Source organism: Euprymna scolopes, chromosome 9 (assembly GCF_053919585.1).
Source record: "Euprymna scolopes isolate OS-2025 chromosome 9, ASM5391958v1, whole genome shotgun sequence".
In the NCBI taxonomy this organism is placed as follows: domain Eukaryota; kingdom Metazoa; phylum Mollusca; class Cephalopoda; order Sepiida; family Sepiolidae; genus Euprymna; species Euprymna scolopes.
Genome location: NC_136490.1, coordinates 147,303,080 through 147,322,164, shown reverse-complemented (window position 1 = coordinate 147,322,164; position 19,085 = coordinate 147,303,080). Strand labels below are relative to the sequence as shown.

Below are 19,085 nucleotides of genomic sequence, written 5' to 3'. Positions count from 1 at the left end.
TTAAAAAGTTGAACCAAAAATGGAATATTTTCTTCAATAAAAAATACACAGTTGTGTATATATATATATGTGTGTGTGTATATATATATATATAATTATAAAACTCTATGGACCGTCCAGATATCTTTGCTTGTTTGAATCTTGTACATTTTGGTTTCTGTTTCAACTGTAGCTGATGGCAACAAAGTCATATCTTTTGTTTACTTTTGAAATCACGACTATATATTGGATACAATATGAGATAATTGATAGAGAACTGACTCTATAATAATAATAAATACAAAATCTGCATAAATTAAAATATTTAAGTATCTTTTACAACTGGGTAATGGTTATATATGATGAAAAGAACAAATCAGTTCACAATTTTTTGTTTACTTTTTTTTTATTTTGATGAATACCTATGTTTTTTCTTTACCATCACAAACCATAACAAAAAATATTGTCTTTGGTTTATTTCGCTTCTCTTCAGAGATAATCAAATATTAATTTAAAAAAGACATAGTATTCTGCATTTTGTTTTTTATATTGTTTCAAGTATATATATATATATATATATATATATATATATATATATATATAAAGAGGTTTGTGACGTGATTCATTGAAATAAAATATAAGAAAAGAACATTATTGAAAAATATACAATAAGTGTTCAAAGCTCTGTCTAATAGGTATCTGTATTTTGGTGATGCATAGTTCCATGGCTGGCATTGCTTCATAAACTAAATAGTTCATCATTTAAAAAAATTAAGATTTTTAAACATATTTTCAATAATTCTCTAGAAAAAAATAGCACACAAAGTGTTTTCAATAATTCTTTAAAAAAAAAAAATAAAACTAAGTTCAATAATCTAAGTATTAATTTATTTGTACGTACATCCAGTGTCACAAAAAAATCATCATCATCGCAAACATTAATTAATGAGAAAGGAATTACCTCCCTTTATAGTCACTCTTTAAAAACATGGCTATCTGTTTACGGTTTCAAATTGGCTATTTTATTTTATAATTAAAAAGATATTCATGTTGAGAGGAGACTGTTTTTTATTATAGTTTCTTTTTAAAATTAAAAAAAATATAAAATGAATTGACATCTGTTCCTTTATAATTTATATAAATTATTCAGAAAAAAAAACAATGTGTTGTGTTGAATTTTCATTGAAAAAAATCTAAATTTTTAAAATCAATTCTTTTTGGCTTTTAAAATTTAAAAGAATTTGCTAAAAAATTGTTTGTAGTTTTTAATTAAAAATTTTAAACATGTTTTTAATAATTATTTAAAAAGAAAAGAGCACAAAAGGCGTTTTCAATAATTCTTTAAACAACCATAAAACTAATTTCAATAATTCTTAATTAAAATAAGACCAAAAAAACTTTTCAACGATTTTTTAAATAAAAAAATAAAAATGATCAGAAAAACGTAATAAAAAAAGAGTACATACACAGGGGAGATACAGGCTTGAGAGAAAAAAGTGAAGAAACTGATTTGCCTTGTTAGGAAGTATGTTACCCTACACTCATTATGTTGCAAGGGTGAAACATATACATCTAGAGATAATTAAATATCTATTATTAAATAATTTTATATAATGTTCATGTTTAGAGCACAATTGAACCATAGTACTTAACTTGTGTATTTTAAACTTTAATTTAAACCATCAGTAAAAAATTAGGTTCTCTATAGTGTAATGTAGACTACAATGTACTGTGGACTAAGTCATTGCAGGGGAGGCCTGTGAAGATTTCTCCCGGTGCACCATGGTGAGTCTCTGACTAGAGCAGGAATCAATTAATGTGATTGAAAAATGGACGATTTCACCAATTTCAATGGCAATAAAAGTATTGGAAGTATAGGAGATTTAATTGATCCTCATTTAATCCTGAGCAACGTCAGGTCTTCCTGCTAGTGTGTGTGTGTGTATATATATATATATATATGTGTGTGTGTGTATGAATAAAATATCAATACGAAAAATATATAAATGTTTATATCTTTTCTGTATTTATTTCCTATGTGTTAACATGTAAGAATACAAAAAGTCTCTTGAAAAAAACGAAAATGTTTCTTTCAAAAGCACATAATTTTCTACCGATCCTTTGCATTCATACTGAGGAAGACCAAAGGATCGGTCGAAAATTATGTGCTTTTGAAAGAAACATTTTCATTTTTTTTCAAAAGATTTTTTGTATTCTTACATGTTAACACATAAATACAGAAAAGATATAAACATTTATATATTTTTCGTATTGGTACTTTATTCATACATACTTATATTATCAGGAATATATATATTACTTAATCTTTCACTGAATTAAAAGAAAATCAAAACTGAGTAAGTAGACACTTGTTAGTTACAGAGTATTAAGGACAGGATAAAATGTTATCTAGAGCGATAACCTAGATTTTTGTTTGTATACACTGAATGTATTTTAAGTCAATATTGTCATATGCAGGTATAAAAGAGTTATTCAGCAGTATTCAAATGATAAAAGCAAAGTAAAAAAAAAATGAAAAAAATAAAAGTGTATTTATGAAACTTAAACGCATGAGTGTAACGAAGTATGTGAATTTGTTGTGACCATTTGTTACTAAAAGAATTTTGGAAATTTTATTTCTAGTTGATGAAAAGGTTTTATGTGGTTTCTATCAGCAAACTATAAATAGTTCACTTTTCTTTTTATATTTCTTCTATGTTATAAAAAGTTTGGCATCATACCAATATAGTAAGAAAATGTAAACGTAATTACACATTATGGAAGGTTGTATATCTAAGAAATAATAATCAAAATACAAGGTGCCTTAAATAAGTTTCCAGGCTTTTTTTTTGTACAGGCATTAAAAAAAAATTTTTTTTTTTTTGACTTATGTTCACCCTTTACAAAGCATATCGCCACTTGGATGTAAGGGGCTACTATTTGGGCCATGTCTAGGAAAGATTAACAAGATATTTGTTTATCTTACATTTAAACTTCTGCATATCAGTACAGCCAGGGAAGCAGGCAGCAGGAAGAGAACTGTCTAGCTGTTCGAGGGAAGAAACTATCAGAATAGAAAGCTTTCTGGCATTTAGAGACATCAATAGTGAAGGGGTGAGATCTTATTGCTAAGCGGGTTTGTCAGGGATATGTACGTTGAGGGGTACAAGTGTAACGAGTTCGTCAGAACACATTCCATTAAAATATCTGTAAAACAGGCACAGTGATGCAACATTGTGATGATGAGACAGGGGCTGGAGCTTAGTTGATAATGTGGGACTGATTAGATTGACAACTCTTTTTTGGACTTTATCTAAGAGGGAGAGACTAGTGATAGATACACCAGCCTAGATGTGACAACAATACTCCATGCATAGGCGAATGGTGGCCTTGTAGAGGTACAGGATACTCTCAGGTGTGAGTAGTCTTCTAGCTTGATAGAGGGAACCCACCTTCTTTACAGCAACCTTTGCAATGTCCTCTATGTATTTGTTCCAGATCTTATTGCCCACAAATGTTAGGAGTTTGAAGGTAGAATTCTCAGGTAAGGCATTATTTGTCATGGATATAGGTAGTTGGAGAGGCGTCTTGTACTTGTTAAAGCAGAGCAGCTTAGTTTTACTAGCATTAAATGTTACCATCCATTTGTCGCCCCATTCCACTATAGTCTGGAGATCATTTTCTAACGATTTTGCCATTGACTTAAATTTATATACATCTGTTCTTCCCTCATGCATATTATAGAGTGTTGTATCATCAGCAAATATACCTATCTTGGACATAATATTATCAGGGAGGTCGTTTATAAATATCAGAAATAATAATAGTCCAAGGATTGACCCTGAGGCACTCCCGCATTAATGTTATGCTGCTTGGATGTACGCTTGTCAATGACAACCTGCATGCTTCTATTGTCCAAGAAGGATCCAATTATCTTTAGTATATGTCCAGTTATACCGTACGATTTAATTTTCATTAGCAGCCCTTCATGCCAGACTTTGTCCAAGGCCTTGGATATATCGAGGGCTACAGCCCTGGCTTCGCCCGCCTTATCCAGTACGTGGTAAATGCATTCAGAGATGACGTAATATATCTGCAGTAGAACGACATTGCCTGAATCCATATTGTTTGTCAGAGAGATTTGCTTTTGCGAGGTGATTAACTAGTGCTTGATTAATTATGTGTAGTACTTACAACAAAACAAACGCCCACGTGTTTGTGCCTTGAGTAGGCATGCGCGACAACAAAATTTGGGTTTTTATAAGCGGAAGTCTCAAGGTTGTCAGGAATATCCGGGCACATGCGCAAGAGGAGGGATTGAGAGAGTGGTATAAAAGGCAGGTCGAGTGAGAAGTCGTTGTTGTTGTTGTCATTGGACGTTACAGTGACGCGTGCATTAGCAGTTGACTAAGAAGTTGTATTTTTTTGTGTCAAGTCGCGCACCTCGGTGAAGGTCATATAAGTCGTGCACTTCGGTGAAGGTGAAGGTCATATTATGGTCTCAAAGATTTTAGCAAAGAGTGGGAGGAGACTAATGGGGCGATAATTGAGAGGGTCCGTTTTTTCACCAGAATTCTTGTATACTGGTACCACAGAGGGTATCTTCTAGCTATTAGGGAAGCAAGATTCAGCAAGGAATTTATTGTAGGGCTTGGAAAGTATGGGGGGGGCTAGCTCAGCTGAATATTTCTTAATTAGTATAGCAGGGATGAGATCAGGTCCACCTGTCTTTGAGGTGTCTAAGTTTTTTATGATATTGCAACATGGGAAGGGGTGATTTTTACATCGTCTAATGTGGCTTCAGTCCACATAGGGAAATTTGGGAGGGAGTTGTTTGTTGGCTCTAAGGTGGAATTGGAGGAGAATCGCCATTGTTGCTCAATGGAGGAATTACTGATTGTCCTTTATTCACTACACTATTATAAAGTTTCCAGAAATAACGAGTTCCTATTTTTTGCGATTCTATGCGTTCCTTGATTATTTCAGCATGCTTTCTTTTGGCTGTTATAAACTCTTGAAAATTCAATACGTTATTTCTATACATCTTATCAGATAACTGACCAATTTTTATGATTTCAAGTCCAAATGAACAGCTACAGCAGGAATTAGAATACACCCGACTAAAGCCTGATTGTCATCACAGCTGGTGAATTTCAAAACTGCAATCTGGACATGAGGACACTTTAGAAGAACGATATGTAATAAGATACTGTTTAAAACTTGGAAAAATGACACAGAAGCATATGGAATGCTTCAGACTGCTTTTAGACCATCTTGCATGAATCAGGCACCAGTTTTTGAGTGGCATAAGAGATTCAAGGTAGGCAGGGAGTCTGTGAGGGATGACAAGAGGTGTGGGAGGAATAAGGAAGTCAGAACACTAGAATCAATTGGCAAAATAAAGAATTTCATGGATAAGGACTATCATATGTCTTTAGAGACAATAAGTGCACAGTTTGATGTCAGTGTGGGAACTGTACACACAATTATTCACAAGGAACTGAAGATGCGGAAGATTTAAGCAAAATTTATTCCAAGGATGCTCCATACTTGTCACAGACTATTTGACCAAGATGGACCTCAAGACAGTTCCTCACCCTTCCTATAATCCAGACTTTACTCCCTGTGACTTTTGGTTATTCCCTAAGCTCAAGAAAAACTTTAGAGGCTGTCATCATGAGAAAATTGAGATGATGAAAGAGGCAGTGACGAGGGCCACTGACATGCTCACACAAGAGGATTTCCTTGAGGTCTTCTAGAAGTTGTTGGAACAGTACAACAAGTGCATTGCAGCCAGAGGAGATTACCTCAAAGAGGACTATGGTTTCATGTGTATACTATCAATAAAAGTGCTCATACGAAAAAAGTCTGGAAACTTAAGGCACCTTGTAGTCATTTTATATTTGTAAGAGTTTAAGATGGTGATCTGTTAAAGAAAACAAACCTCTAGACTAAAAAATAATCTACCCCTTGTAGCATCAATATAGTTTGTCTGTCCACTTTTTCTCAGAAACTACTGGGATGATCTGGCTGGTTTTGTACAGACCTTGGTTATCATAAGTTATCATAAGGGCAGCAAACTAAGTATTACAGTATCACTTTTCTATAAAAACATTAGTTGGTAATCAGCACCCACTTTCTTCCCAGTTGGCAGAAAGTAGACAAGTATAATTACATCGTTTCTCAATTTTTGGATGGGAAAATTGGGGTGGGGACATTTTTTTTTTTTTTTTTTTTTTTTTTTTTTAACTCATCTAAATTATTATTTTTTTCTGTTTCAAATAGAAATAGGTAATGGTTTACTTTTTTAGCAAGTTTAGACTTTTGGTTGTAGTGAGAGACAAATGATGAAAACTGATCCCTTCACACAAAAAGAAAAAAGAAAATAAATTGACCATGGTTAGCTAAGTACAAGGGACAACAATAATGAATTTCAACAAACAATTTACACAATACGAATGAAACTTATTTTTTTACCCTAAAGTTTGGCATGGAGCCAGCAAAAAATCTATTCTGAAAATTAAATGTTTTTCATAGTTCATTTTATTGTAGAAAAAAAATATATATTTATTATTATTTCTTTTTTAAGGAAATTCCTGTATGAAGACATTTTTTTTTAGAATTAACTCATTCTTTTATATTCTAACCAGGAAACACGATGACTTGCATCTTACTAGTAAAAAAAAAAAAAAAATAATAATAATGTGTAAGTTATGTAGCGACTATAAACACTGATATAAGACACAATTTTATTGATAAAGAGATAAGAATAGGAAGTCCCCTTACACTGGGGATACAAATTCCTAAATAATGTTAGAATCACCAGATATCAATGAAGTGCTTTCCTTTTGGTAAAACATGTTAAAGCATATAAGTGACATATAACGAATATCATTGTCTGTTTCGATTAGTCTTTGTAAACAGTACAACATAAGCTCTATCAAATCTAATCAAATTTATTCATGGCATATTTGAATTGTTTAACTTCTTTTTAATTATTTTTAATTTATAAAAAATTCTTATATGTGAAACCATGTATAAGCATAATTTATTTTTTTTTTAATTTTTATTGTCATGACACTTTAAACATTTAACATTTTTAATATCTTTTGAGGGGTGGTTCTTGTGAAGCGGATAATAATCCGGTTAGTTACTAAGCACCACTTTCATTTATAGATGTTGGCAATCTTCACGTGAGCCCTTGCGTAAGTACATGATTCTAGTAAGAATCTGCGCAACCAATGTGGGCAATAGAATAAAGGGAATAAAGAAACTCTTCCGTGCCGATTATTCACATAACACTTTCGCCGATCTAACCTCCAACCTTCTTCAGGTGTATTTTGTTAAGCTCGATAATCTGCACAAAATTTCAAACCAAACCCTTTATTTAATCTACAAAGTGTGTCACTTACAACTGAATTTTTACTTAACACTTTATCCATTATACTACAGGTTCTTGCAGCCACTCGCTCCTAGAAAGGATTGAAAAAAGAGTCGCTAACCTAATACGTCCTGAACTATCAACTAAACTCCAACCTCTGTCCCATCGTCAAAATGTGGCATCCTTGTGCCTGTTTTACAAGTATTTCGATGGCAAGTGTTCGGACGAACTCCCACCCCTACACTGTAGAGATCCCTAGATGTCATAGAGCATTATACTCGAATAGCTTTTTCCCCTCGGACTGCTGTACTTTGGAATTCCCTCCCGGGCCCCTGCTTCCCTGACTGTACCGACATGTAGAAATTTAGCTGTAATGTGAACAGACATCTACCTGCCCAAGTCCTTAAATAAGATTCTTGCAAATCTAATCCCAAATAGTAGCCCCTCACAACTAAGTAAGTGAAATGACAACAATAAAAAAAAAAAATCTAGCATTAATTTTGGATGCCTTAAACCTATTCTTTTTTTTTTTTTTTTCTTTAGATGAACAATTTTACTAATCATCACTACATAGAGTTTCTCTTTATGGTGAACTTTATCTATTATTTATAAGTAACGGTTTCCATATTGTACTAAATTCTATACTAAGTTTGCTTAATAGGTGATCATCACCCAGCATATGTCGTTTTACTTTCCAGTTCCAAACACTCAAGATGAGAACATTAATCCAAATAATACAAATTCTCCTATTAAATTTGGATAATGTGACATGACTAGTAAATATTAGGTAAACAATCCACTAATTATAAAATGATAATTAAACGAACATAAAGTCAGGTTTCAAATATAAATTACAAGGACATGTCTGTGTCTGTGAGAGTGAATGTGGAGATGTACGCATTATCTAGGGGTTAAGTCTCAACTTCTATCATAGTTAATTCTCCTCAGGAAAATTAGATCATACGGTATCACTGGAAGAATACTTAACATAATTAAATCCTTCTTAGATACAAGAAAAATCCAGGTTGTCCTCGACGGTCATACATCTAAACAATATGATAAAAATGTAAGTGCCTCAAGGGTCTATCCTTGGACCTCTATTATTCCTAATATTCATAAATTACCTCTCTGACAAAATTGTCTGTGAGATGCGTATATATGCTGATAACACCATGCTCTATAACAGACACGACAGGAAAACATATCCAAGGAAATGGCAGAAACACTACAGGATCACCTGTAGTGGAATGGCGACGAAAATGGATGGTCACATTCAATGCTGCCAAGACTAAGCTTGCTTCCTTCAATAACTACAAGAAACCTTCTCTACCACCAATAGCAATGGCCAAGAACACATTGCCTGAAAGTACTTCTTTTAAACTCCTCGGCCTAACATTTACAGGGAACATGAACTGGAATATATACATTGAGAGCATTGCCAAGGCTGCTGCAAAGAAGGTGGACTCTCTCTACCATGCTAGAAAATTACTTATGCCTGAAAGTATCTTGTACTTCTATAAGGCCACCATTCGCCCATGTATAGAGTACTGTTGTTGCATTTGGACTGGTGCATCTTCTGCTTGTCTCTCGCTCCTGGACAGGGTTCAAAAGAGAGATGCCAATCTGATAGGTCCTGAACTGTCATCTAGGCTTCAGCTTCTGTCCCATCAACGAAATGTTGCATCCCTCTACTTTAATGGTGAATGCTCTGACAAACTGCAAGCACTCGTACCTCCTCAACGTAAATGCCCCCCGACAAACCCGACAAGCAGCTAAATCCCACCTCTTTACAGTAGAGATCCCTAGGTGTAAGAAAGCCTTTTACTCCAGTAGTTTCTTCTTCAGAACTGCAAGTGTTTGGAACTCCTTTCCGGGATTCTGCTTTCCCAACTGTACTGATATACAGACGTTCAAGTGTAATGTGAACAAACATCTTTCTACTCATCTCCCTTCATAATGCCACTGCAAATTATGTCCCTGATAGTAGCCCCCTTGCCTTGTTTGGGGTGAAAATTGAATTTAAAAAAAAAAAAAAAAAAAAAAAAAATGCTCAACTTGAGTGCAGACATTAGATAATCCTGAATGTTTAAACAACGGAAGTTATGAACATGGTATAAACGCCGACTGCCTCAGTTTATACTTCCCAAATTGAGTCCATCATTAGGTATTCTTAAAGGGGCTTGATAATTATAATTAAAAAATAATTTTTTTTTTTATCGATAAACACTAGTGTTTCATGCTTACACAATTATCAGTGTAGGATGACAATTCCTGTCGGTCGGGAGATTCGAACCCAGTCACAAAGCCACCTTTAATAAGCCTTTACCTTTGTTCCACCAAAAATTGCCATGAGAATGAAGGGAATTAATAACTAATAAACGCTCAATTTAGGGGCAGACATTATTCACACACACACACACAAACAAGCAAGCAAAAATAAACACATATTTAAACACCTATACACAGGTATGTCTATATTTCTGCTTACATATATTTAAAGGATTTCATATTACTATTAAAATACATACACACACACACACACACACACACACACACACACACACGTATCTAAATAAATGCAAAAGATCTTTTCACCTATCCTAACTATATTGACATCAAAACAGTTCAGGCTTATTTCATTCGATGATACTTCATAAAATCTTTCAATACTATAAAAATGTTTGTTCTTTTTTTCTTTTTAAAAGAACTGTGTTTAAATTATTGCTGCATTATCTTTTAATGAGGATGGGTAGTATCGGTTCTGTTATCATAATTCCCAGGAATTGCATCCTCCATTTTAAGAGCATAATCCTCTCAGATATTACACATCCTCCTTTGAAGAAATCAGTAATGAAGTATCTGTTCTGCTTTCATGAGATCAACTCTTTTTTTTTTTAAGTGATGGTAGTGGTAGTGGGGTAAAGCATCTTTCCATTGACAGAGAAAATAACAATGTCCCCAAAAAGCCACGATTGAGTAGTTAATGGCGGGGGGGGGGAACAAAATATGAAGCCACTTGCTAAAAAAGAATGAAAACTGATCAACACAAAAACGGGAGATGCCTATTGATTTGAATTTTGAAAAGAGCAAACTATAGGTAGGAGGAACACAGTCAGTAGAAAGGGAGCTTCATTTTTTTGCTTCATTTGGGTTGGTATACAAACTAGCCTTTCCCTGCTTGGACTGGATGCAAAAATAGAATTTCTTACACGCATTGTCTGCCAAACACTAGCCCCTGCAGCATCACCATGCATGTCTTATAAGTACTTCTATGAAATGAACTCTGATGAACGGCACACTTGTATCATCAATCCACAAAACTTGCAGCAAAATCACAACGGATCACTTTTCTACTCTTAATATTTTCCTCGGGCCACTTGCCTTTGGAATTCTCTCCCTGCTCCCTCAACCGTACTAACATAGAGAGTTTAAATATAATGTGAATAAACAACTCCCCACTCTATATCACAATAGGCTCTTACGCTTCAGTAGCAATATGTCTGGTTTGTGGCAACCAGAAGTTTTTTAAAATCCTGGTGAGGGTCTAGAATTCCCCCATATTAAAAATCAAAAATAAAGAATGTAATTGCAATATCATAACTATTTAATCAAAATTTAATTTACTTATTCAAAAATAAAACTACTTAATCAATTTACCTGATTTTTTAGTATGCAATGCTTTCTTTCCATCATGCATACATACATCATACATATTTTTTCTTTATTTTTGTTTTTTGATATAGGGGAAACGCTAGACAAGCACCAAATTGAAATAAAAGATTAGGGTAAGTAATTTTTTTTATTTATTCAATTTTTTGTCGATTTGTATATTAAAAGTTACAATAAGAAATTCCATTCATTAATGTTATGAAAACATTTTGTTTATTTTTATAGCTGCATTCTATAAAGGAAGGTGAGGTGGAAAAACATGCCTTGAATTATTTATCTAAATAAAAAAAAATCTAAAATTAACTTTGCTTGATTATTTCCTTAAAAAAAAAATAAATCAATAAATAAATAAATAAAAAGTAAATTTTCCCAGCAGGAAATTTTCTTTCATTTTTACTTATTTATGTGATATTTACAAACTTTGTAAAACCTGACAGACAAATGAAAATCTGATGTTTTAAATAACTTCAAAAACACTTAAGTGTATCCAACCCAACATATTCAGGTCACTGTTGCACTAATTTTCATCACGATTTATTGTATAAGTTTTTGTTGTTGTTCTTGTCGTTTACAGATAAAGATTAATGGACCATATCAGACAGAACAAGAAAAAAAAACTGGTCATGAAAAATTTGCATGGATTTCATTGGTCTGCTGATTGACCAATCAGAAAAAAAGAAATCTTTTATTTAAAACTTCCTTTTTATATATAATATAGCTTGTAAAGCAAGTTTATCTTTAACAAAACTATCTTACAAAATAATTCAATGGAGGAGTGTTATCATTTTTAAGTGAGTAATAATTGAACATGACAAGCAAATTTTCTTGTGCAACAGATTTGAAAAAAAATTGTATATTTCCAAGGTGCCCCCCCCCACTTTAAAAATAAAAAATAAACGCCATGTATAAAAAAATTCAGAACATTTATTTTTTCAACTCAACCAAATTTGGTGCATATATATGTCAAATTTTCAGTCATAAGTGTCTAACAGTCTTTGTTTTTCAATAATGCAGGGACACTTGGTGATTGCTTCATAATTAAGAAGTCTCATTCTGAATGGGTTTCACACTCACTAAACCTAAATACCCTCAGATTCTTGTTGAGTTGTTCTTTTAAATAATCTCATTTCTGACGAGTCGCAACAATCATTAGCAATCCTCACATTGTTGTTTTACTGTACTTCAGGCAAACTCATTAATCCTTATCCTCGTGTGGTCTATGGCCATTGAGAAATGATGACTACTGAGTATACATAAATAAAAAGGATTAAACCCTGATCTCTACACCCATTAGCAAACACTCTAATCATATGCCAATGGGCCTGAGGTAATGCAGTTTCGAAATATATATGATTGTAAGAGACTATCTCCAAAACCTTAGGAGTTTGTGAACAAAATAAAATTGGCAAATTGTGTCACCAGTCAATTTCCATAATAATGTAATACTATGGGCCTCCCCACACCAGATCCAAGGCCCCCAACAAAAGTATAGAAAGCATGATTAGTAAAATCATGATTAGGGGCTGCCAAGATCTTTTTGAACACTTTAGACAGGGAAACACCTCATGGTCGATGGTCAGTTTCCGAATGATTAATTATTCCCAGCTGACAAGGCAGGGGCATAAGTGGTCACCTTCTATTAATCAAGAGTGCCCAAGAGGGTAAATCATTTTCATCACTGAGACAAAAAACGAGATTTTTAAGATTTCCAATAAGGATTCAATAAATTTAGGAATCAGAGTTAGTTTAGGACAGTTTTCAGTTTGTGACAATTGACAACAGCTTAAGACTCAGAGCAGATCAGGAGAGTTTTAGTAGACAGAAATGAGCTGACATCAATCAGCCGACAGTAATAACCTCAACAGACAACTAAGATGTGGACATTAACATTTGCAGGGTCATTCTCTGTGATGATGTCACATATACACCCAGAATAAAACTGATATCAACAGAATGTGTCAGAGTTTGTGTTTTCTCTTTTATATTTTCATATTTGTAAGCCAGTGCTCACACCCTCAGCAGTCGCCATTGTGAGAGATATCAACATGGCCAGAACAAGAAGAGAAGATGAAGAAAACCATGATGCACACAAGCATTGGGGCTGCCACTGTCAAAAGGAGGACATACATTGCTTCACAATCATATTTTATTAGCAGAAACCTGCGGAAATTCCATGAATGCTTTCTTTCTTTATCTATATAATTTACTACTAATATTTTTCTTTAAATAATAAAAGGTTTTTTAGGGTTGATTATATGAAGAAAAAAATTTGTCTTTTTTCCATAAAATAATCATTATTGTCAACCAAATATTTGTTAAATAAATGTCTTTACTTACTGAAAATTGTAAATAATAAGAATTTTTTTTTCAAAAATATTCTTGTTCTTCTTAAAGCGAAAATAACTGCCAGCTAAATATAAAAAGAAAAAAGATGTAGTGAAGAGAAGCCAAGTCATCACAAAGATGGGAACGCTTGGATATTTCGCTGGCTATGCAAATGAGTTGTGCCGTTGGCCAATCACTGATGCTTGTTAGGTGTGATGAACAGAATATATACCAAATGAAATGTAGCTGAATGACAGATGGAGGTGTTTTGAAACATACAGTTTCTGGTAAACTGCAGTCACTTTTCTATTTATTGAAAATCATAGCAATTAGCCATATGCACATTTCATTAAAATCAAAAGAATACAAAGTGTAAACATTTAAAACCGTTTAAATCAATATCGAAAATAAAAGCATTCTATTTATGATATTATATTCAATTTGGAAACAATCCATTTTAAAATTGGTATAATATGTTTGTCATGAAGCGATACCAGATAATTAATTTTCATTTTGTTTGGCAATCGGACGATTTTGTCTTAGAAAATGGTTGTGGAACACGATTATGTACAAATAAATGTTATTGTCTCTCTCTTTCTCTCTCCATATATATATATATATATATACTAGCAAAAGTACCCGTCGTTGACTGGGTTCAAAAACAGCCTACAGAAAATGGACTCTGATTTATTAAAGTATGATAGGTTATGAAAAGGAAGGGTTGTAAAGAGATAGGTTCGAATTCGGGAGTATCAAAACCAAAGCAAAATATGATGAAAGTAAAAATAAAATAGATAAACCGCATAATTTATTATACCATACCTGTTCACATTGAAACACTTATCACAATATTCTGTGGATCTATATTAAAAAACCTTGTTAAACTTTGTGACATATTTCCATTCTATGGAGATCAGGCGCAAACGAACACCCCATAATTTTATTATACCATATTTCTTCCAACTGAAACATAATTATCAAAGTATACTTACGCAGATTGATATGAAAAGTCTTTATTAAAGTTTGTGCCTATTTCCATTCTATGGAGGCCAGGCGCGAACGCAGACTCCCACAATTTTATTATACCATCCCTATTTAAGTTAAAACATACTTATCAAAATATTCTTATGTACATCTATATCAAAAACACTTGTAGACGTTTTTTTTTACTTTTGTAAGTTTTTTTATTTCCATACTTTGTGGATCAGGCAGGAACGTAGACCCCCACAATTTTAATGAACCACCGTTCTGCAGGATCAAACATACCCATTCCTGTGTCTCAATACATCTTCTATCATTATATGTAAACAGTTTTTTAAAATAGTCAACCATATAGGAGCCTATTCGTGACCAGGTACACACACATACACACATTCAGCTTTATATTATAGATATATATATATATATATATATATATATAAATACAATTTAATAATACAATACAATAAATTTAAGTTTTTGTACCTTAATTTTTCTTGCCTGATGATATCTAATATGATTGAAACGGTCTGCACATTGTAGCAAGATATGACTGTATTTACATTAAAAAATTTTTTAAATATATATATAAAAAAATTTTTTTTTTTTAAATATATAACTTGTTCTCTTACTATCAATGAACCTTGTGGAAATTCAATTATTTTCAATTTTTAGATACCTTCCCACCAAAAAACACTATATATATATATATATATATATATATATATATATACATACACATTATACAGATTATTCTGGTTGAATGTAGATAAAAAGAAAAACTTACTTTGTTTTCTGCACTTCAGAGGCCGACATCTGCACCTGCTGCAATGCATGTTGTATACTTTCATGATTCAAAACTACAAGTAAATGAAACAAATACAAGTAAAGAAAAAAAATTAAAATTTATTTTATAAACAAGCAGAAGTAACAACAAGGAGGAAAGTTCGAACTTAATGAGAAAGGAAAGAGAGAGGAGCGGAAGTAAAGAGAGGGAGAAAGAGAGAAAAACTAAAGAGAGAGAGAAAGTAAAGGGGGAAAGAAAAAAAAACGTCTTAAACCACACATAATTGTCTAAGAAAAAAAACGCACAATGGTTCAGTGCATTAAAATGTTAGAATTGCCCTAAAATCTAAGATTTTACATTAAATTTTTATATGGAATTCATATCTTTATTGTTTTTTTTGTTTTTTTTCTGCCAAGTTTTTAAGTATGTTCATACGTAATTGCCTAAAAATGAGAGAATCACATATTTTGGGGAGGTAGATGGGGACTATTTAGCAGGTATTAATCTACAATAATAACAAAGAAATCTTCCAATATATTTACTTTTAAACAGTCCTATTATTAGATTTCAGTTTTTCATACATAAAATGCATTACAATTCAACTTTGAATCCTCTAACTTCTTTTTTTAATGGATACATGGAATTTTTATAGTATTGCAGAATATTTACGTGAATTTACTACAGATTACTTGGAAAATGCTAATTTTTGGAGATTTTCAGTAACATATTCTGATTCCTTGCACAAAAGTACACATTTATGGTAAATTTTGTTGCTTATATCTTTGTTAAAACAAAATTAACATCTTTATTGAAAAAGTAGTGTCAAAAATATGACGAAACGTATATGGTCTTTAAGAGAGAAAATATGCAAACATGCAAGGCACAAAAATAGTCATAACTTTTTTATTTTTAGTTAAATTTAAGAAATTTTAAAAGATTCTTTTTTAAATCATCAAGCTCTTTTTATGTATGCCATTATTTAGATGCGTTAAGCAATTTCAATTTTTTGCATGTGTGTAATGAAACCACCAACACATATGCAAATGATCAAGTCGTGGTGTGAGGTTACATCACAGTGAAAGAAGGTGGAGAAAAAATGAGAAAAGAGGAAAAATATGTGGTGGAGAGAGACTTAAGCACGTGTCGACACAGAGATTTTTTAATCATGTGGTGGATGACAGAAACTTTTAAATAAGATGCAGGACTCATTTAACTTTTAAACTTTTAACAAGATTTTCGGATGACCATATCGTCACTGGCTTGGAAAACATGTATCAGGTGAATTGGTGTAGGAACAATCAGTAATAAATGCCTTTGTTTACACTGAAAAAAAACTTGTCTAATTTCTTTCCTTTGGTTCTTTGTGCGACTTTCATATACAATATGTTGTGTTGTGTTCGTGTGAATATGTAATGACAATGTTACATGTGTATTGCTAATGTAATGCGATTATAACAAAATATGAAAGCTTTTACAACATTTGAAAATATTTCAGAGAAAGCAGTTGGGTTTTTTATATATATCTACTTACAAGATACATTCCGACAAACCATTCTCATATGGTCTAGATGAGACAACACCTGGTCAGGCGTAGGACTGTTGTCGCGTTTCGCAGAATTATTTCTGGAATGAGGAATATATTTTAAAATATTAAAAGAATGATTAATGATTGTAAAAAAAAAAAAAATTCCTTTATGAAATAAAAATTCAAAAAATTAGCGATATAAGTAACGAATGGTAAGCAAAAGTTGAAATCACAAATCAGTCTCTGCTTTCAATGGATGGTTGATAAAAAAAAATTTAACAAGTAACAAAATTGTTTTTTAAATTTAATTTATATTATTTACTTGTACAAATAATTTACGTAGGTGAGTTAGTGATAAGTAGCAAATATATTTTCTATAAAATAATCTATTATATAAAGGGCAACTGCTTTGTGTCCAATTAAAACTTGAAAAATATGCAACAAACACCCACAAATTTGTTAAAATCAGCAAAATCCTAGATATATATCTAAAATTCAAAAAAGGAAAAGATTCAGTAATGGTTGTTTATAGGATTTAATGTTATCAAAATGTATCTATCTTTTAATATTATCATGTAAAGGGAAGTAACAAATTATTTTTATTTAGTTATTTCCCTTATGCAGATGAGTTATGGTGTCCATATGTCCAAAGAGAGGAATGGGTTGAGTGAAGAAGGAATAAAGACTGGGAAGGAGGAGAGAGAAAATGAGCAAGAGGGAAAGAGATAGATAGAAGTTGTGTTATACTTTTGCCCTGGGCAATGCTGGGTAGCCCTGCTAGTCAAAATATAAAAAAAAAAAAAAAAGATAGAGTCTAGTTGTTCATGTTATGTAAAGTGTTCATTTGCACTAAATACGATAGATGTGTAATGTGAGTTTTCGATTTAGATCTGGTGACCTCAGATGAAGATGACATCTGGGCAGTATAGGGAGATATGTGCAGACTATGTTGAACTGGTCAGAAATAGGTTAGTTTAGAAGCCAATTTCTAAAGGCTGGCCAACACACTCCAGCATGTAAAATGCATGTTAAACCAATTATGATGCTTGGACAAGGTTAGTTTAATGTGGGGAAACCCAGTATTTTTTATGCTATCACTACAACTTCAGGTTTTTTATATTTTGATGTTGTCAGTCTGCAATTCATTTTGACATTAACTTTTACACAACAGTGTCGTTGTCCTTCCATATACAACGCCTGATATTCCTGAAGAATCACCTCTCTGGTACTAACATAGCTTAACTTTAGTGATTTAATAAGAACCGGTATGTCAGCTATGTAATGATTTGATGGTTAGGATCATTTTTTAAAAATCTGTCTATAATATCTGGGCAAGTAAAATAGCTAATTATAATTGATTGGTGCTAATTATAATTGATTGGTTTCAGTTATTTAATGCTGACTAAATGTATTTTGTTAAAAGGTTTAAATTTTATGTTTGAGGTTCTTAATATTATCAAATACTTAATGAATTATATGTTCTATACAAATCATTAGTAGACTAGTTTCTTTTTTTTGTAAACTGCAGACGATAATTTCTTTGTGTATATTTTGTATCTGCAGACAATAATTTCTATTTAATTCATACAGGATTTAGTTCGCTTTATTGAACTTAATAGATATTAGATTTTTAGTATACACCTACTACCTTCAAAAAAGACACTATAAGTTCCAACCTGAGATCATCAAACAATCTTTACATTTTTTTTTTTACATGGTAGTTACCACTTATCAAGGCACAGAAGCCACTCGGGGATAAGGGTTATTGCGTGTACAGTAATCAATGGGATAGTATCATAGTAATCGTTAGTATTAGAGATTTGATAAAATGTCTTACTTAAGGGGCCGGTTCATCATTGTTTATGTTGGACTTAAAGACATCCAAGTTGTAGTCAGGTGGGAAACAGGCAAACGGAAAAGAGTTCCATAGGCATGCACTTCTAAGAAAGAAGCTTTGTTCATGGAATCTACATTTTGGTTTTAGCACAGATAAAGCATGGGGAAAATTTTTGACAGTGGTTTCAGCTAGATGGGTGTTTATCGTGAAAGATTGGCGAGGTGGTACCAGAGATTGGAGCTCAGATGAGCATTTGCCATGGAAGTAATGATAAAACAAAGATAGGCTCACAACGTCTTTTTTGTGGGAGAGAGATTGCAGGGAAGAGAAAAGAGCATCCCCCACTAAACCACAAAGTCTATTTTGTCTTCTGTCAAGGCAGGATAGGCTGTTTTTAGCAGCTCCTGCCCAGATGTGACAGCAGTACTCCATCCTTGGGCATACTGGGCTGTTATATAGATAGAGAATTGCATCAGCAGTGAGGTATCTTCTGGAGCAGTAGAAGGATCCTACCATTTTTCCAGCCACCTTGGCAACTGACTTGATGTACGTGTTCTATTTCAGAGTAAAAAAGCCCAGAAGCTTATCAAAACATGGAGCCTCC

At 32.6% G+C, this 19,085-nt stretch overlaps 1 protein-coding gene across 3 annotated transcripts in view; it reads right to left on the bottom strand.

Annotated features, from left to right (window-relative positions):
- LOC145284895 (integrator complex subunit 3-like) overlaps positions 1-19,085 on the bottom strand; it is a 165,089-nt gene that overhangs the window by 5,599 nt on the left and 140,405 nt on the right. For all 3 annotated transcript variants that reach the window (XM_080133968.1, XM_080133969.1, XM_080133970.1), the window contains 2 exons: positions 16,651-16,742; positions 15,120-15,192 (listed from right to left, as the gene is read on the bottom strand). In XM_080133968.1, the coding sequence (XP_079990094.1) occupies positions 15,120-15,192; positions 16,651-16,742 (165 nt within the window). The remainder of the gene's footprint in view (positions 1-15,119; positions 15,193-16,650; positions 16,743-19,085) is intronic.